The 21,898-nt window shown below is 31.7% G+C and overlaps 1 protein-coding gene across 2 annotated transcripts in view; it reads right to left on the minus strand.

Annotated features, from left to right (window-relative positions):
- Positions 1-5,163: 5,163 nt before the first annotated feature.
- LOC132739738 (neurofilament medium polypeptide-like) overlaps positions 5,164-21,898 on the minus strand; it is a 46,876-nt gene continuing 30,141 nt past the window's right edge. The window contains exons 8-13 of one of the 2 annotated variants that reach the window (XM_060727526.1): positions 16,859-20,280; positions 12,981-13,132; positions 12,101-12,130; positions 10,762-10,866; positions 8,812-8,928; positions 5,164-8,227 (exon numbers count right to left, since the gene is read on the minus strand). In XM_060727526.1, coding sequence (XP_060583509.1) covers positions 8,189-8,227; positions 8,812-8,928; positions 10,762-10,866; positions 12,101-12,130; positions 12,981-13,132; positions 16,859-20,280 — 3,865 coding nt within the window. In that variant the 3' untranslated portion in view covers positions 5,164-8,188. The remainder of the gene's footprint in view (positions 8,228-8,811; positions 8,929-10,761; positions 10,867-12,100; positions 12,131-12,980; positions 13,133-16,858; positions 20,281-21,898) is intronic. The other variant, XM_060727527.1, reaches the window with a different exon arrangement.

The following is a 21,898-nucleotide window of genomic DNA, read 5'->3' on the forward strand; positions in this document are numbered from 1 at the left end:
GGGTAAAATATAATTATTATTCATTTGTTGGCAATAAAGAAAAACGTTTATTTATTTATTGGCGAGACATTTGAAATGTTATCTCGAGACATTTGAAATATTACCTCAGTTGATGTATCATAAGTGCCATATAATTTTAAAGATTCTTACCAATGGCTTTTAGTACTGCAGAACCTTTTAGGGTAATGGGTACTAAATTTTATCCAATAATTTTAAACCATAAGAGTATTGTAAATTGGTTTTAGTTTATATGAGCCACGACAAAACCAACATAGTGCGTTTGCGACCAGCATGGATGCAGACCAGCCTGCGCATCCGCGCAGTCTGATCAGGATCCATGCTGTTCGCTTACCAACTCTATTACAGGTGGAGAAACTGACAGCGAACACCATGGATCCTGATCAGACTGCGCGGATGCGCAGTCTTGTCTGGATCCATGCTGGTTGCAAACACACTATGTTGGTTTTGTCGTGACGCGGCTCATTTTATTATTAAGATAGTGTTTGTATTTTAAGTATTTGTATTTTATGCCCACGAAATTTTATAGCAAAATTTTTAAAAGCTTTTTAGGATGTCGGGTTTAATGTCACATGTTAAAATATGTGTATAAAATGGTCTTTTGTGTATGAGATATATTAAATGAGGATCAAATTAAATGTCTTAAGAATTGTAGTCAGCTTGTAAACTCTTTAGATGGAAATTATGCAATGCATAATTTTTTAGGACCCCGCCGCCAAAAAGTGAAGAGTAGGGGATTTTATTACTATCTCTGTCCGTGTACCTTTGGGTGTTAGAAAATATTTACTTTGTGTCAAAAATATTTTCTTAAAGGGACATCACATTAGGTACAATTTTAAGTAGGCGTAATACATCATTATACCCCAGAAACGAAGTTTGGGGATATATAGGAGTCCACGGTGGTCGGTCGCTCGGTCCAGCGGTCCGTTGCATTTTCCTTGTCCGGGGCATAACTTGAAGACTAATGGTTGGGATTCAATACAATTTCATACAATGGTCAAGCACATTGAGAGGATGTGCAGTGCACAAAAACGATAACTATATCTAAAGTAATTACAGAGTTATTGTCCTTTGTTACTTTTTCTTGTTCGATGAATTACTTGAAAACTACTGGTTGGAATTCAAAACAACTTCATACATTAGTCAAGCACAATAAGGGGAAGGAAGTGCAGTGCACAAGAACGGTAACTCTATCTAAAGTAATTTCAGAGTTATTGACCTTTGTTACTTTTCCATTACTTTCTTTTGTCCGAACCATTACTTGAAGTTTAATGGTTGGAATTCAATATAATTTCATAAAATGGTCAAACACATTGAGAGGTAGTGCAATGCACAAGAACCATAACTCCATCTTGACTAATTACATAGTTATTGCCCTTTGTTATTTTTCCTTGTCCAGAGCATAACTTGAAAACTACTTGCTGGAATTCAAAACAACTTCATACAATGGTCAAGCACAATAAGAGAAAGTGCAGTGCACAAGAACGATAACTCCATCTAAAGTAATTACAGAGTTATTACCCTTTGTTACTTTTCCATTGCTTTTTTATCTTTAATTGCCCACAACCATAACTCTGTTTCAGTTATTTTGCAAGGTATTCTGTTACTAGTAACTTCCTCATTTCCGAAGCATCCTTGCGGCGGTATTAATCACATGTAGTGATAGTTCTAGGTTTTGTTTTATAAAAAGATTTTCTTTCGAAAATTTTAAAATCTCTATTTTTTTTTTCTTCAAAAAAATTGGCACAATTATTTAAGCAGTTAACATCCAGTACCAGTATTGCATTATCATGGCGATAAGGGACTTTACTGGAAAAATAGTAAATAATGAAACAATAAGCTTAACAATACAACAATTATCAGAAATATAAACAAATCTGGGTATGAATCGATCAATCTTCTTATACTTGCAGGGTAGTCATATTGTTTCCTGAAACAAGTTTATTGATAACACTTAATGTTTCGGTAAAATTTCCTATTTTGTGAAATTAAATTTACACGTATAGTTTAAGCATCTTGAAAGAACAAAAAAATGTGGAGCTTCCGGGGATGATAAAATGATAAGCAGAACTCAACATGATCGATTTGTCCTGGCTAAGACACGTCCGTGGCCGAGTGGTCAAGTCCTTTACTTCAAACCACCTCACTTTGTTTGAATCCGGTAGAGACTATGAATTCTTTAATGTAAGGAAGCTTTAATTCTAGCTATGCTGGTGGTTCTACTCAGGTGCCCACTTGGGCTCTGTACGTCATGATTTTAGAGTTATTGCTCTTTGTTCATTATAATACTTTATTTTTACCGGACTTATTCTCCTACACTTTAAAAGCTATTACCTTGAAACTTCATAGGATGATAGATCTCGTGGAGAAGAAGAGCAGTGCACAAGAACTTGTACTCTGCACTTCATGATTTTTGAGTTATTGACCTTTGATTATTTTCTTACTTAATAGGCTTGTTCACACTATAACTTTGATTGACTCCAAATTTAGTATGTAAGCTTTTTTCATTGACCTGAAGTGCAGTTAAGAATCCACCACATAGTCCACCATTTGATCTGTCAGTGTAAAAGTTTTCCATTGTATTTTTGATAATATAACAGTTTTATTAATCCTGATGTAACATTGTTACAATCAGTTCAAATGCCTCTAAAGTTAAAGGTACATGGACATTGTAAGAGCAGTGTTTATAAATAACTTATATTTAAGAAGAAAATGCCTAAGTGACAGATAAACTGTTTACAAGGCGACAAATCCGACTCGCGGAGTCCTAGTTTATTCTACTTATAAAATATATTTAATTGTAAGACTATAAACAAAAAATATCTTTTTAATAATGACACTCGTCCGCGCGTAAAATATCAAAACAAAATTAAAAAAAAAACTAAACAAACAAAAAACAAGTTTAATTTCTTTAAATTTCAATGATTTTGGTCATGTGATCAAATGAAACCCACATTCGTTGTCAGTCCAAGAAAATGTTTTAGTGCTCGCCGGAGGCTTGTTTTATTACAATTTCTCGAACTGTCGTTATAAAAGCTTATTTAAGGCAACTCATGTGTGATCCTATATATCACAAGTATCTTTATTTATGTGTCTGATCACTTACGAATAGAAAACACTAACTTTATTTGAGTGTTTTTCATATGTTTAAACATTAAAATACCGGCAAATACCGGTAAATGGAAGGCAAATAGTCCGTGAATTTACCGGAAGTCAATGCGCACGACCGAAAAAGGTCTTCATCAAGTGCGACACGTTTGTTGTTATTTTTCACCAAACATTTTTCGAATGAATTATACCATTGCGGTAAAATTTGCTACGACATGCGTTTTTGATTATGTATAATTACAAATGGTAAAAATACTTCGACCTTTTCATTTTGAGGACTTTTCGCTGATCCATGGTCCAGAACTTATACATGTACATGTAGTTGATTTAACGCTTAACTCATTAAATTCGAACATAATTGTGCTTGGAAATGAAGTTCGACTTCAAATGAATGTTACTGTTGGTGACCTACTCTTTGCATCTTTCAAGTTATTGCCGCCAATTAAGACTTAAGACTTATAAAATTGTGTGGTTTTGACATTGAATATGTAATATTGAATATGTATTGATATGTGCATAGAAAATGTCTTATTGGTTGATGCTTAAATACTAGGTTTCTACTAGGGTTTTTTTTAGATTTTTTTAACACAAGCATTGTTTGAACATATTAATCGGTTTGCTTTTGGAAAGCGTAACACTCAATATTTGTCTCGAAAGCATAAAATGTAGTTCTAAGATTTATTATTGTCAGTTTCTCAATAAAACTATTTCAGATTTCTTTTAATTGTGTAAGATCTAAGGCAAGAATATTTTAAGAGAAAAAATGAAGCATGTTTTACATCGGGATGCATAGTCGTTTCTGTTCACCTACAAATTATCATGCAACATATAGTTTAGTATGTGGTTTCAAGGAAATGCCAATTTTGTGATAGCTGTGTTTAAGGTGTAACAAATTGTTCACACAAGGGTTTGTTTCCCTTTTTTTAATTAAAATGAGCCCACATATTCTTTTACTTTTATTTTTCGCTCTTCAATGCTTTTATTTTTCGCTCTTCAATGAATGTTCCATAATCGCTGCCATATAGTATCCGAGTATGTTGCTTAATGCTAAAGGTACCCTGTCTTAAAATGAAATGCTGGATACTACTTAAACCGGTGCTAGAGGGCGTGAACAGTAGCACGAATTTAGCACTGTCGTCCACGAAAAGGCCCAATATCAGATAAACTTGCGTTTTAGTTAACTAGTGGTTCCTATATTCATAATATGTGTATTAATCCAATATCTTTTATCTGCTTTTATTAATTACTGAAGTAATTGTTTGATTTGCAATATAATATTATATTCTTTAACAAGTACTTGTAACAAAAGTTTTGATGTTCTTTTTTTATGCATTTTTATTTTTATTTCTATATTATACTTCATGAGCAATGTTTGCAATGTAACAAAATCCTTGACGTTCTGTCTATGTACTTTTATTTCTATATTTATACTTCGTGAACGGTGTTCGCCATAATTTTAGGTTATTCTAACATGTTTTATTCATTTACTTGTATGTGTTATATTTGTTATCAAGTTATTTAGTTTATAAGTCAGTTTTGATGTATTGTATACCCGACTTATATATTATTTGACTTCACGAGTCAAGTTTTCCATCCTTTTCCACTTTTAAACTTTACATTTTATCGCAGAGCATAGTTGTTATTTTCATTCCTTATTACTGTGGCTAACCATCTTGAAGTAAATGTGAAATTAGATCTTAAGAACCATTGCGCTATTTTATTAATTGTAAACCTTTAAAGATATATAAATACGCGTATAACAGACGCTGTTAAAAGTCGCAACTTTTCGGCCATTTCCGTCAATCTTCGGATAAGGGCTATGGATAATCGGCGAGTTATTCCGAATGATACTATATGGAATTCTTAGTATGGGATAGAGTATATATGGGATAGAGTATATACATACACTGTTCTGTTCAGTTTCACCTGTTAAGATAATCTGATTTTGTAAAAGTAAATGGATATTTTTTAATTTTTTTATAGTCGGCCATTTTTCCCTGCAAAAACAATAATTCGTAGAAAAAGAAAACACACTGCAACATTTAAAGCATTTTATTACCGTAAAGTTAGGGAAAAATGGTTTTTAAGAAAATGTCAAATTATTCCAAAATGTTTCAGTAAACAGCAGTCAAAGACATTTAGGCTGAGAAGAAAAATATCAAGGAAAGTGAGTGTAAGAAAAGTAGTTTGCTGTTTGTACAGGCAGATAAAATATCACTATCGTCCAAACCATGTAAAGTATATATAGCATTAAATTAATATAAACTCATATATTCTGCCTCGGTTGTTAAAAAAGCAATTAATTGTTAACATAACATTTCTTCAGCTGCTGTTGTCAAATCATGTTTAGTTTTTATACTAATATGTCTCCAAATGTTCTTAGGGCAGACAAAATGTTATTTTTTTATATATATATATATATTACATATATATAATTTTTGTTATTGGTAGGAACATATTTTCAATACATATTGAAATAGATAGGTTGTGCCTTGTAAAAGATAGCTGTGCACACTATATCTAGTAATACAATAAAAGGCGAAGTCTACACCACTTGGGAAATATTCGAATTGAAATTCAAGGTGCATTGACAACATTATCTAACTGCATCTGTCTGTAGCAACCCAATTATTCCCCTTGTGGCTGATGCGACAATGAAAACAACGTAATATTTAATATATCTAACACAAAAAGAACGTCTGCTATGAGACATTAATATCACCAGCAACAGCAACATTAAAAACATATTTTAACAGTACTTAAAGCATAGAAATGGTAAAACTCCGTTTGCATATGCACAACACCACTAAATTGGTTCAATATCACATGGGTTGTTGTAAAAATGTCAGTGCGTCTGTTATCACACAGAATATAATTGAAAGCGTCTGTTGATTCCGACGACCTCCTGTTTTCTTCGCCCGCACTGTAAAACAATTCTAGGGAAAACTAAATATTGAGTTTTTTGTTGTTGATGTTGTTTTTTTCACATCTATTTTTAGATCTGCGTAAGAAGCAACGTTAAGCTACTGTAAAATTTATGGCGGACTACTTTTATACATATACGTCATATAAAACATAAATAAAATACATTTGTAATTTAAAAATCCTAAATTTGTTAAGTGATTTTACTAAATACACACATATATGTTCTTGATTTAAACAACATGTACATAAAAGTCTTTATGGTGAGTATAATGTTGTAATTATCATACTATATTTGAATTTAGAATGTGATATGTAAAACTCGTAAGATGATTGGTAGTTATTTTAAGAATATGATGACGTGCAATAAGATGGTGGAAGTTCGCATCATCTCTGAAATACCGCTGTTTACCCCGAAATCGAAAGAGATCGAAAGACATCATGCACGAGATAATTGATTAGCATATACAATACCATGATGAGTTAAAATTTATAGGGGTAGTGAAATGTAACCATACACTTCCCATATCATGAAAAAAACGGTATATTGTCTAACGTTGTAAAAATATTTTTAAAAAATGGCCGCCGTTTCGAATTTGTTGTCCTTGCAGAATATGTATTTGCCCGTACAATTTCCCACCAAGAATTAATATAGTTTATCTTAAATTCTAAATATTTTTTTTTAAAATATGGACATATTTTTTTAAAATATGGACAGAAACATTAAATATTTTATTATAAAGTTCTGGAGTTCTATTTTTAGAATCGATATATGGTCAGCGTATGGTTAAAAATCATGGTAATGTTTATGGTATAACTCATTTATCTCGTGTATATCTACAGAAATGTCAAAGGACATAAGCTATTTTTAGATCGATGCCAGACGATAAAAAAGCAACGATATTAATAAAAAATATATTTAAACGAAAAATATTAATAATAAGCAAAGCAAAACAATAAATAAACTATATAATACGGAAAAAAATGATAAAGATGTATGAAAAATGAACAAAACTCAAAGCAATGCCTGCTCAAAATATAGTCTCATGTATATGCCTATCACAACCAGTGGTAAAATCTAACAAATACTGGAATTCTGGCATGAATTAACACAGCATGGTTTTCACGGGTTTTCATCTTTACAACCTTGCATAGTTTTCACCTTCCTCTCCTCTCTACTAACACAGATAGATATGTATTTTTTTTGCCATCCCTCAAAAATATGTTATCAGGCCAGTTTTTGACCGATATAGATTACATGTATAGTCAACACAGTTGAACGCGCGAAACCCGTGCAAAATCCATGAGTTGTTAATCAATGACCATTCAGTTTCGTTGCCGTTCTCTCAATGAATAACATGAACGTATGAATAAATGCGTAAACAATTTGAATATCCTCATTAAATATAACAAATAACAAACATTTTAATCTATTCTACTCTAATATCTAACGTGTGGGTAATTTCCAATTATATATACGTATATCTTTTAGAAAAGTGATATATTCAGTTCTAAATTATTTATTTGAAAAAAGAATCACCCTTCAAATATTTACTCCAATAAAACACATTCTAGAACAGGCTTTCTCATTACAGAGTGTAACCTCTGTTACAAACTTGCGTATTTTATGATATATATGTAGGCAATATCATATATCTATATAGAGCATATAATACTCAAGTTTACGAAGCCCATGTGCTATAATTTACTTATCGCATTCATTCTCCTGCAATAATTAATTTATCACATACATAGAACTAGCATGATAATCTCACACGGTGTATTAAACATGTATATATAATGCGTGCACCTTTTGATAAATAAATCATTTGATTAAAATATGTGTATAATAATGTTTAAACCTATGCCGTCACCATTTGTTGTTGTTGTTGTTTCATTTAAGTGACCAAGTTAATTTTCCTCTTTTTCAAAATTCATTTTTATTCCATTATTCCTCTCATTCGTTTAGTCATTAATTGAAGTATCTTTTATATTCAAATTTGTTTTTTTCCATGGATAGATATGATAATATTCTTTGGTATGTTTTTGTAACGTATGTTACGTTTTTTTCCTAAAAAATGCTGTACACGATTTAGAAACAGTTACTATGGCAACAGTCAATTAGTCAGGTTGGACGTTTTTAGTGGTACAATGTCTTCTGGACGTGGCTTGCTTTGTCCTGGAAATTAGAAATAATAAACGTTACTAAAATTACATATATTTTTCAAAGTAACGTATTTTAATGCATTTACACATATAACGAAGGCAACAAAACTGTCACATAGTGCAAGAATACTGTTTAGCCCAAAACTGTAAATCATAATATTTCATCGGTTAACGATATTTTTTAAAAGCATCAACATTGTTTAAAAGTAACGTATTTCATTGCATTGACACATATAATGGAGGTAACAAAACTGTCACAAAGGGCAAGAATAATGTTAAAACCCGAGAACTGGAAACCACTCAGAAATCGTTTGACCTTCATAAAATACATTAATAAAATATTTTAACGGATAAAGATATTTTTTTCAAAATTCTCATATTATGTTACGTACAAGGATATTTAAAATTAAAGAGCGTTACCGATAAAGCGAGTGAATAAAGAAAACCCATTCATTTCAGAATTTTTTTTAGAAAATGGACAAGAAGCTCCAAAAGTCGAAACTCTACATTAAAATAGTCGTAATATACTATAAGACTAATAAAGTATATATTTGTTTATGATGTTAGATTTATTTTGCATAAGTAAACAAAAGTTACCTCGTCTTTGTCATTGATGATAGTTGTTGTTACTTGTGAACCCTCTCCCCAGTTGTCTTCATCTCTGAACACAAGGTCATTAAGTCCTGCCTCTGATGCAGAGCCGCGGGCCAAGATCTGAAACAACAAGGTGGAATACAGGCTTATGTACGAAATGCATAGAATAGAAATATTATGAATGGAATAGAATAGAGTTGAATAAATAGTATAATTAGAATGAATAGAATATCATATCATAATATGAATGGAATAGAATAGAATAATATGAATAGAATATCATATAATAAATATGAATAGAATAGAATAGACATTGTAATCAAAATAAACCCATTGCATCAGAATACATCCTTTAAGGGCCATATTTTGTCACTCATATTATGATATTCTGATATTCATTGTAAACCTTGATATAATGGTCACCTATTAATAGCAGTATATACGAATTATCTTGTAACGAACACGTTACTATCATTTTTAAATGAAAAGTAGATTTTAAGATATAACAGGAAATGTTGATCAAATCTTATTACCTAAATATTTGCGAGTAAATCATAGGGACAATATTTCTACATCTTTTTATTTATAACCGAAATATCAATTCATTTTGTAAATTTTGCTTCCTTTTGAAATTTATAGACAGACTTCTCACAATGATTACCTCCCTTGACATATTGTACTGTAATGATAAGGGGAGATCACTGCGTAGGGCATTGTTTATCAAGGTAGAGTTACGTTTATTTTGTCATTGTTACTCCTGAACGTTTTAATTCCCGGCATGCTGCATTTTCACTAACTTCTAACAGACGGAGAACAAAACTTAGTGTTTTGTATAAGATATTCTGAAGATTTTGTTTAAAATTTTCACAGAAAATATGAAGCAAGTATGAAACAAGAATGAAAAGAACAACGTTCAAGGAACCCCCTTTAATATGTTCATGGAACCCCCTTTAATACGTTCATTGAACCCCCTAAAATATTAAGACAAATACAACCCTCGGTACATGAACAATAAAACAAATGTCACCATCTAAAGGATTTCACATCTAAATGCATTATAACTATTTAACCGAAATATGATATTTAAAAAATATGATCTGCAAATGTCAAAATCTGAAACAGTTCGTAGTCTTGGTGTATTTATATATCTTGCAGACGTGAAAACAGAAGCACTTTTACGTTCCATTTTATGATTTACGAGACACCTTGACATTATTAAAGTGAAGGTCACTTCGTTTGATCAGATTAAAATACCTCAAGAGTTCTCTATAGCCAGATATGAAATGAGTTTGAGAAATAAAGAAAATAAAGAAAACTTCTAGCAGATGAGAAAACGTGGGCGACTTATCAAACTATCTCTGAATTGTACATATTTGATAGCAAGCTAATGGCATCCATGCAGCTGGGGGAAAATGTTATTTCTATGGAAATACGTAAATTTCGTAACAGTAATCGATATTAGGTGTCTATCAGAGTAACTTGATGTTTTACTGCACAATATGGAAAGATGGAAAGATGTCCCCCCCCCCCTAAAAATAAATAAATAAAAAAAAAAAAAAAAATAAATAAAAAATAAATAAATAAAAAAAATGGACAAATGTAAAGTAAAAAAAGTTTGACACAGCGACAAATCTTTCAAATATAAATTACAAAGAAAACAAATAAACGAAAAAGAGTACAGTCATGCCGTTAGGAGAAGAAACAAGTGGTTTATAGTCAATGTGCCGATAGGTTATGGACACAGCATCGACGATTTTGGACATAGATCATTCAGATGTTTCCCCTTTTTAAATCTTATATGACTGAAGTCATTTTTGGACAAACATTTACATCACTCAGATATTTTCCCAGTCAATTTATCTTTTTGAATTATATTGTTTTAAAGTCATTGATATAATAGAAATATATAAAATATCTGCATCTCCGGAAATGTTCGTAAATGCTCGTACATACCTTTACTTTCTTTCCAGCCTTCAAGGTAAAGTTACGGAAGTTGTATGTGTACGACCTGTTGCCATCAACAACACGTTTCAGTTTCCATCCGTCGAGGTTGACGTCCTGTAAATAACAAAATGTCGTCTGTTAATTGTCGTCTGCATAATTCAGTCTGCTTAATCTCAAAGAGTAACGAACGCGCAGATATTTGTTTCAATGTGTTCAATTATTAACAAAAAGAATTTATATGCAATTTTAACAACTTGGTGGAGACAAATTTTCCTTTGTTTTCAAACTTTATGGATCATTTACATGACCGACATATGTATTTAACTGTCTGTATGGGTAGCGAGCTGGTCTGAAATACACGGAACGTACCCAGAGAAACAATAATTAACGAAATATTTCTATACCAGTAAATCAAATTGCAAATATGAATTGGTTTGGAAAACAATTTTGCATGTTATTAAGATTATTTGGTGTTTTATGGTTGCTCGTAAAAAGAAATCTATCAAAATGCATGGAACATGTGATGAAGTGGTGATCATTTGTTTGTCCCATATGGAACCTGTATAACCACGAGACAGATATGGTATTTTTTAGGATAACATCAAAGTAGTTCAAATAGTTCGCATTGTGTAAATATTTTATCACTAAAATACATGTTTTTGTTTCATCTTTTAATCAATATTAATACAAATAAGGAATCTTCCAGTACATGTGTTAGTTTTATTGAATTACAGTCGATAATACGTCAAAATGATGGTGAAATATTCATGCGATGATTTTTGCTGAATCGGCAGTTATATTTTAAGAGAAGACAGTGAATTACTCTTGTATTTATTGATTAGAATTAACATGAGCTACCACAAGTGCCGACGGCCCTTTACCGAGTCATGACCATGTTATACTTGATTTATATTAAGAATAAATATAGAATTGAATAAATCAAACGAACAAAAATAATGAAATAAAGTTCGCTTGTTTTTCTTTCAACATCTTGAGAGCATGATCGGGCATAAGCCCAATATTATGAATTTATAGATTTAAATTTATATTAACATTTCATTCTCAAACAAACGAGATGCATTTTGCCGTATTGGCGACTTAAATACAACCACCAATTTTAATTTTTATAATTAATAAGCACTTTTTCAAAAACTGATATGCACAAATTACAAGCTTAGAAAAAAAACGTTGTCAAACATTGCAGGAAAAAAACAACAACGCCTTTTATATTAGCTAATGATACTTTTTTTTCACTAGTTAAATGATATTTAGTATGATAACGGGTGAAATGAGCTATGTCACGTGTTGATTTAAGATGAAAGCACTCGTTAATAACACCAAATCTCACCACGCCCTCGGACTTTTTCCCTTTAGCATCCTATAATCATGATAAATAATGCGAAAGATGTGAAACTATTATTATATCCGAAATCTAATGACATTTCGTGAAATAGTGATAATATTTTCGGACAAGTTATTGGTCACTAGCTCTCGTTTTGATAGGGAAATATATCAATATTACGACTTGTAAAGAAGTAGGGAGGGTGGCAGGGGAGACTGCGGTGCTTGCCATTTGATAAAAAAAGAATAAAATAAACTGCATTGTTTGCCACTTGGCCAAAACGAGTAATAAAACTGCATTGTTTGTCATTTGATCAAAAAAGTATATAAAAAAACTGAATCGTTTTTCATTCGACCAAAAATACGTTGCTTGTCAATTTGCCGAAAAAAACTGTGTTGCTATTTGGTCAAAAATAAAGCAAAAGAAGAAAAGAGAACGCTTGTCTTTTTTGAAAAAAAGCGTTTTTGAAAGTAAATTTCATTTATTCCTCAGATAAAGGAATTGTATTGTGTTTTACATGAACAATATTTACAACATTTTTCCAAATTCAGATTTCCTTGTTAAATATTCATCTTTTCACATAGCATGGATTATCTCCCCTGACTGCCATTTTAGGGTCATATTACTCGACAAAAATCTCACGCATTAGAAATGATAAAAAATCAGTTTTAAAATATTGGCCAAAGACATTTATGAATGATACTTGCTTTCAGGGATAGACTTCAAAATTCATTATAATCGCTTTAAAAATGTAAATGGCACCGGTTTCTAAAGAAAACTTCAAACGAACTTTAATACGATTTGTGTCTAAAAATAGAGTTATCTAAAAAATAGACTTATCTAAAAATAGAATTATTTAAAAATAGAATTAATCAATTCCACCTACCCGTCTGTTTGGTCCGGATGATGTGTTTTCAAGCATGATAAATTTGCCTTTGGGATCGACTTCACTGATGGCAATGGGGCCAGTTGACGTCCTCTGGTAGGTGGTTTTGGCAGATACTTCGCCTCTCATCATTTTCATGCTAACTTGGGAATCTATAAACAGACATAAAATTTTAATTCAATCTAATAATATTTCTCCTTTTTAAGGAGTTTTTTTTTAATATATACCATAATTTGTTATAGAGAACAAGAACAATTATTAAAGATGTTGAAAGAATTAAAGAAAAATGTTCAAACAAGTGTGTATTCAGATGGACAGACGGTCGAAATATAAAATATAATCAAATGTAATTAACGAACTGATAAAATATTTAAATAATCATTGTATTCCGTTAATGACAGGCAAAACTAAATTTAACGTTAAAAATATATATCTTCAAAACAAAAAGGAAAAACAACTTTTATTCTCATCTAACAGCAGTATTAAACTTCATTTGCGTGTTTTCTCAGATATCTGAAAATGTCCTCACAAAAATTGTAATGTTAACTAAACAAAATGGCATTTATAATACTTTAGTTGTTGTTGTTTTTGTCAGAATAATACGGGAATTTACTAGCAATGCATTTATTTTAAATATTAATATTATTACGATATGTAATTTAATATATAACGATATTCAACTTAAGGTTTCTCATCTATCAATTCTTCTTTAAAATTTGACAATAAATCGTCACTTTCCGTTGCTAAAAACTATTCTTTTCGCAATTTTTTTCTTTTCTTTTTTTTAAAGCTTTATCAGACTCGCTGAAAAAGATGTCAAATTTTCACAAAATTATGATGGTATATAACATTTGAATAAAAATGTGGCCATTTTTAATGTAACTAGTTTTAATAATAAAAAAACATGCATATAATTATTTACTGCACTTCCTGTACAAACAATATACAATGTATATATGAAGGTATAATGTAATAAGTAAATCACATGCAAATATCAGGTTTTTTTTAACTTTTGTTATATTCAAGTAATACTGTTACAATTTGTTAGGGTTAATTAGGAGTTTTAGTTTTGTTTAATTTTTAGTTCACAGACCAATCTGACTCAACTTCAGATCTACTACTTTTTTTTATGTAGATCTGATGACGACCGTATATGTTTCGCCGGATTTCCCGAGAAAACTATATTTAGCCATGCAATCAAACCGACTTTTACACAGGAATTAGAAGTATCAAAATACCGTTATCTGTGAAAGTTAAACAAATTGTTATTTTTTGTTAGAAAAAAATGTTTGAAGTTATTTGTAATAAATTAACTTGAAATAATAGAGTCAATCTTAATGGACAAGATTGTTTTGCCAGTTTATCTGTCGGCTATATGGACAATGCCATGTTTGTTCTCGAAATCATGAAATTTACCTACTAAGTACTGGTTTTCCTAGGGTTAAAATTAATAACCACATCGTTCAAAAATTATGAAAGCTCGCCGATGATTAGCTGTGTGAAAAGTCACCAGAAATAATTTCGTATTTGGTCACGGTCAGATCTAAAAGCGGAGCGTTATTTAGAGCTGATTTTAATCAGATTGTTCACTTGCATAGGTAGAAAACAAAGAACATGAAGATCATGATTTTTTATCAACACTCTTTCTTCATTAGCGAAAGGTTTGTATTAAAAACACCACACTTTAGAAAATAAAATAAAATACAGTTAAAATGATGTATTTTTGCAAGTTTATCAGAATAGTCCCTAATCTTGCAAAAATAACGTAAAAAGTTTGTTTAGAAATGTTAAAAAAATACAACTCAGTCCCTTACATGTTTACCTTTTCCAAACTTGTTATATCTTAATATTATAAAGTCTATGAAACATGGTCAAATTAAAAGAATATTGTTCGCCAATTTTTATAAAAAAAGAACTCCTAGAAATTGTAATCAATCCGACCTGATTTTTCTCCTCGCCCAATTGACGGGCTTGGACTCGATATTTCCGAAGCAAAGGTAAACATACAATGTTGGACTATTTTGAAATGAAAGCATGTTATTTTAAGATGCCGTGACAGTGATTCGTGTATCCTACCAGGTTTAGACGGTGGTTCTTGCTCAATTTCTACTTCTGTAAAATTTAAATTTGTTTTGATAACATGACAACTTTTACTTCTTTTGAAGCAATTGCAATTCACGTAAAACCCATGCATTTTAATAGCATTGTAACCTCACAAACATAACAAAGAATTCAGCATGCACGATCTTGGAATAAATAAATTCTTTAACCAAAACTAAATGACGATGTCTCTAAAAAATTCTATTGAAATATGGTTTCTGATATATATTTTTCTTCCGGATTATATGAAATAATGACGTATACAATGACGTCATATGTACGCACCCCCTCTGCTCTCGTAACCACTGACAACTTCAGAGAGCATTTCTCCGCCGTGACTTTGAGTATTGACAACTTGTTCTACAACTTTCTTCAACCCAACCCTGTATGATCGATGAAAGAGAAAAGAAAAGAAGCGGAAATAAATAAAATGATGAAACAGAACAGATACGAACAAACAATAAAATGATAAAGGCAGTTTCTGCATAAAGGGATGGCCACAGTTTCATTTTTCAGTTTGTCGTCTTCGTTGGATGACCAGGCAAGCATGCGTAAAACCAAATGCATAAAAATGAAATATGCTTTTCATAAAAATGGAATATGCGTCAGCTAATGTATTCCCTTATACAACTATTTATATTAGGTCAATGAACTGGAATCAGAAGCCGCTATTTGCACACACAAACAAGTCAAACAATCTGTAAAAATGATAAAAATAAAAGTATTTGAAACGATGTAATCAGTAAAATAGATGATCAGCTTAAAAACGCATGGTTTCGGAAAACAGTATAGGAGAAGTTTTCATTTTCCGCGCTTAACTAGCAGTTATAGACCTAGGATTTTTCTATTCAAGGAAACAAATTTTTGTAAACCACGCTATACTTGGTACATGTATTTTTCTTTCCAAAATAGCCCACGGCAAATATATCTAGGTATATTTCATATAACATCACATCATAAAGAACATTCAGAAAATATACTTCTGCAGAATTTGGTCTAGGTATTGTGTTGGTTTTTTTTTATTTTGTCAAGAAAAAGAGAGAAAACTAATTTCTAGGTTGAGAAGAAACTATAAACAAATAGAAAACAAACTAAAATACTAACAATATAAAACAAACAACATACATGTATTGAATGGAGCAGCATATCACGATAATGTAAACTTTACCCAAAAATTCATTTTTTATTTAAACACATCTTGGTGTAATTTTAATAAATAAAGAAATATAAATATTTATCTTTCTTTTACAGAGATCTGTAACCGTAAGGATCTTTCGTGGGTGTGAAATAGCTACTCCAGTCAAGTTTATAATCAAACTAACAAAACAAAACAATCCAGAAAACAAAAGAAAATATTGTGATGAATAAATAAATAAGATTTAAATTTGTCATGGAACTGACAATAAAATAGTAGCTTGAGGAAAACGTGAAATTGAAATCGCAAAATTGAAAGTTTGTAGTTTATTTAAATTACCTAATACAAAATCAAAATTCATCCATTTTCATTTGTTTTCTTTTCTAACCTTAGCAACTTAAACAAAAAAATATCATAACAATATGATACAAAATACTATACTATGACATAATATATCAAAACAAAATATAACGTAAAACGTTGACAGTTTGACAAAATGAAAAATAAACGGAATGTGTACACTTTTTCAAATAAACGAAAAAAATACAATGTGGCGCAACAATAAGCCATTCAAACAGCAGACGACAGCAAGATTTGTAGGCAGAACAACATCCATACGACAACCAACAATATCGACACGTACCGTCACCGTTTAGAAGTGCTTTCTCAATTTTCTCAACGGTTGTTTCAGTCTTAGAATCAACGTCGGTTTTTTCTTCTTCCACGCCATTGATCTTTGGCTCTTCTGTCTGCTTTGGCACAGTCTTATCGTCTGCATCTTCACTGACTTCTTTTGATTCTGGCTTCACATCAATATCTGTGCCTTCTGATTCACCGTTAACTAATTTTGAGCCTTCCTTACCAGAATCTTTTGATTGTTCGGTATCAATTATTTTACTGTCTGATTTTAAATCTGCAGTTTCCTTCATTTCGCTATCACTTGAACTAATTTCTGTTTGTTTTATATCTTCCACACTTTTTGACATTGATTGTTCGTCTTGCTTAACATCTTTATCACTTTTTACCGATTCTGTTTCAGATTTTTCAGACTGAATTTTGGAATCAATTTTTGACTCATCCGATTTCGGGCTACTTACATCTTTATTTTCTGGAATATCAGATGTTGGTGATGGCGATGGTGCCTTCTCTTTTGAAATTTCTTCGACTGTTATTTCATCGTCTTTTTTAACAACAGTTTCCACATTCACAGAATGTGATTCACTTAGCTCAGAATAAGATTTTTCCTCTGAAATTTCCTTAACAACTTTTTCTTGTGTTTCATCTGTTTCTGTTTTACTTTCAATTTCAGGTTCTTTATCTGATACAGATGAAGATACGGACACAGGTTCCTCTTTAGAAGATACTTGTTCTTTATATTCGTCTTTTATGTCTGTTGTATCTGATTTCAAAGAATCTGGTTCGTGTACTTTTAAAGATACAGCTTCTTTAGATTCATCGCTTTCAGTTTTACTCAACGACTCACTAATTTCGTCTTTTTTATTTTCATCTACGACTTCAGACTTTTCATTTGTTTCATGAGAAACTGCCTCTGTAGTTTCTTTGGTAGTTTCAATAGTGTCCGATTTTACAGATTCTGTCTTACTCTCTTTGGTGGAAACGATTTCTTCGTCAACTTTTGAGTCTGATTCACTTTTGTCAGTTTTAGTTTCAGTTATATCAGCTTCTTGTTTATCGGTAGGCGTTTCGGATATTGGTAAAATGGATTCTTGTTTTGAACTTTCAGCGGGAATTTCTTTTATATCGTCAGTTTTTTCAATAGTGTCTGGTCTTACAGATTCTGATTCACTTTGTTTAGAAGAAACTTCTTCAGAAATTTCTTTTATATCTATCTTTTCTGGTTCATTTTCGGTAGTTTTATTTTCATCTTCTGGTTTGTCTATCTTTTCAATTATGGTTTCATTGACAACGGTTGAGCTCGATTCATTAAGACTTGATTCAGTTTTAATATCTTTTGTATCAATATTAGTCTCGGCACTTACTTGTTGCTCTACAGGCTGTACATCTTTTATGTCTGACTGTTTCTGCTCCCCCTGCGTCACTTCTTCTATGGGACTCTGCATTTCTACAGGAGGATCTAAAGGGCTTTGTTGCTTGCTTTCTGGTTGTTCTCCAGCTGTTTCTTCTTGTAAGTTCTCCTCTTTTTGCTCTGCAAGCTGTGCATCTCCTGTATCGGATTCCTTCTGTGAAAGCTCTTCTTGAACTGTTTCGGAGGATATTTGGTCTTCCGATGCAACGCCTAAAGGGGTATCCTGTGAGCCTTTAGTTTCATCTGTTGCTGACTCAGAAACAGTTATTTGCTCTTCACTTTTTGTCGAATCTGTGATAACAGTAATACTTTCCTCTTTTTGTTCCATGACATCTTCTTCAGCTATAGGCCTTTCAGGCAGTTCCTTGGTAGGAGATGTCTCAACAATGGCAGTATCAGTTTTATCAGGCTTTTCAATAACTTCTGATTTTACTACGGTTTCTAAAAGTTTATCTTCAGTTTTTTCTGTAATAATTTCAGTTTTTTCATTTGTTAAGGGAATGTCAGTGGGTGTTTTAACTTTATCGTCAGATTTTGTATCTAATTTCGATTCAGTTTTGTCCTCAGAAGCACTTGTTGTAATACTTTGATCAGTTAATTCAATTTGTGTATCTTTTTTATCTGATGTTTCATCAGTGTCCTTTGAGGATAACGATTCGTCTTGTAATGCCGATTCACACTTTACATCTGTAGCCTTTTCATCAACGTGAGATTTTTGTGCTGTCTCTGAAGATTCGGTCGACTGTTTTTCATCTTTCTTGTCCTCAGATGCAGGGATTGACTCAGATACACTTTCGGTAGACTTAAGTTCAGTTTCAATTTTAACTTGATCATCATTTTTAATAGTTTCTTCTGTTTTATTGCTAGATTTATCTTCTTCAATAGTTTTCTTCTCTTCTTCAGATTTTTCAATTTCTTCTTTAGGAGGTACAGATTCTTCACCTTTATCTAATACCGGTTGTTCATCTGACTCGATTTCTTTTATGTCTTTCTCTTTACTTACATCCGCTTCAGTTCTTATTTCTTCTATATCTTTTTCAGGCTCGCTCTGTAACTGAACACTTTCTTCTACTTTTGAAACTTCAGATTCAATAACTTGTTCCTCAATTACAGTTTTATCTAACACAGGTTGCTCATCTGATTTAATTTCTTCAATGTCTTTATCTTTACTTACATCATCAGTCTTAATTTCTTTGATATCTTTCTCAGATTCGCTTTCTACTTTAACACTCTCTTCTACTTTTGAAACTTCAGATACAATGATTTGTTCCTCAACTTCACTTACCGATTGAACAGGTTTTGAATCAGTTTTTAGTTCAGTTGGTTCGCTTTTAATTTCTTCTTTAACTTCAGTTTCTAACTCAGATGATATGCTTTTATAATCTGAAGGAAGTTTTTCATCGTCACTCTTACCTGTATGAGCATCGATTTCAGTTTTGCTATCTTCTTCTTTTGATGTTTCTTTTTCTGGTGATTGTATTTCATCATCATCAGGGGACTTAACAGCACTGTCTATTTGATCATTTGCCATTTTTTCGATTTTCTTAATTTCTTCCTTAACAATAACTACGTGATCAACAGGGGGGTCAATTTCAACATTATCGGTATCAGGTTTTGATTCTGATTCTTTAACGTCTTCGATTTGCTCATTACTTGTTGTGTCTAGTTTTTTAACGGTTTCTAATTCAGGTTTAGTGTCATTAGTGTCGGGTTTACTGTCTGAAGTCACTTTAATTTCGCTATCGTCTGCAACCTCAGTAAGGACTTCACCTTCTGGTGACTCCTCGTGATCTGACATTGTTATAGAGCTTGCAGCATCAGTGTCAGGACTAGCTTCCCGAGGTTCAGGAACGCTAGACACAGGTCGAACAATTTCACATGATGTTACTGGTTCTTCAACTTTCGATACGACCTCATCTTTTGTTGCTTTTTCTGATTTTTCTTGGTCAGTACGCCCATATGAAGGCCTGAATGCATCTCGGTACATTATCAAACTTGCACGAGACCTCCAATCCACCCTGTTAACAAACAGCTGACTTATTTTTAACACTTTATGACTCTGACAAAACTAAACATTTCTGCGTTTAGAGAGGATATCAATTAGTTTCATGTCGTAAGAGTCGTCTAACAGATCTTCAAAGTCATGCTTGTGACGTAATCTTAAGACATATTGTATGAAGGGCACCGTGATATCATTAATCTTTGAGGTATTTAAACATACAGTTTACATGTGAGACTATCATGTTTGTTTCTTTAGATCTACAAACTTAAAATCTACAGTACACTTTACAGAAGGATAAACCATGTAGTGACATATACAACGATTTTGAAAGTTTTTGATAAAAATTCATTTGAAATGGAAATTTCATCTTGAAGTTGAATAATCTATACATGGTTTCTCCACTGAGCAAACTATAACGTTTGAAAGCATTCATAGATCCGTATTTGGCTTCAAATTGAAGATAAATTATATGAAGTGCTCATGAACTGGGCATTTCCGTCTTGGCTTAACTTTTTTTTGTTGGAAATTTAAAAATTCTGTGAATCATCATTTTTTCATATGGAATTTGTTTTTTTATAATTCGTTTAATCCAAAGCAAATGAACTTAATTTCTTAACATGAATTTAAAATAAACGTGATTTATACGAAGCCAAATATAGGTCTTGAACACTTTCATTGCATCCTGAAAAGGAAAGAATCTTTAGAAATGATAACATTTCGTGCTGACCTGAAAACAGTGGTTGAATTTTACAATGACCTATGACGAACAATAAATATTCGAGTTAAGAGTAAATATAAAATTCAGACAAAGAAGCTTTGAAGAGAGCGGACGTAAAGAATTAAAGAAAACTAAATAAATTGCTATCTAAGTATTACTACACCAGAAAGAAGTGCGATTCGGGGATTCAGCAGTGTTATTATGGGGGTAATTATTTTAGCAGTTTTGACGCCGGAAAGTAATGAGATTAATTATATGTACGGGAAACAGTATGATCGTTATTAGATAACTTAACAGCACATTTACAACACTGAAGACACAATGGACCGCGGCAGTATCACATTAGGTAAAACAATGTACCAAAATTGATCAGGATCTAGCCAGATTGTGTGAAATTCTATTACTGGCCAAAATATATTGCGCAGATCAATGACCGCGGAGAATCGGGTCTAATGTTATTCATTTGATACTTCACGCTTTTAAAGTATGGTGTTATGTTATTATAGGTTTATACTAAAGATCGTTTTATTTTTTGTTAATACTATGTACAGCATCCCTAGAGAGTTACCGTTCTTGGCGTGTTTTTACTGTAAAAGCGTATCAATACAGATATTGATTAAACTTCAACCAATTCTTAGATTACGAAATTGTAATAAATAAATGCTTTGCTTATTTAAGCGTAAAACAAAATATATTGTATTTGCTAAACAGACTTTTAGACGAATTTGTCAATTTTGGTAGATTGTTAACCTTTAAAATAGGCATTGAACCCTGTTTTGCCGCGAAAACATGTTTATATTACCATAAATATTTACGCAATACATCAAAATGTTTTTGTTTTGTTTGTATGGCAAGGGTGTAAAACTTATTGCGAATGTAAGCGCACAACTTATAAAATTTGAATAGTCTAGCTAGA

Source organism: Ruditapes philippinarum, unplaced genomic scaffold, assembly GCF_026571515.1.
Source record: "Ruditapes philippinarum isolate M1 unplaced genomic scaffold, ASM2657151v2 ctg1717_1_1_1_1, whole genome shotgun sequence".
NCBI classification, from domain to species: domain Eukaryota; kingdom Metazoa; phylum Mollusca; class Bivalvia; order Venerida; family Veneridae; genus Ruditapes; species Ruditapes philippinarum.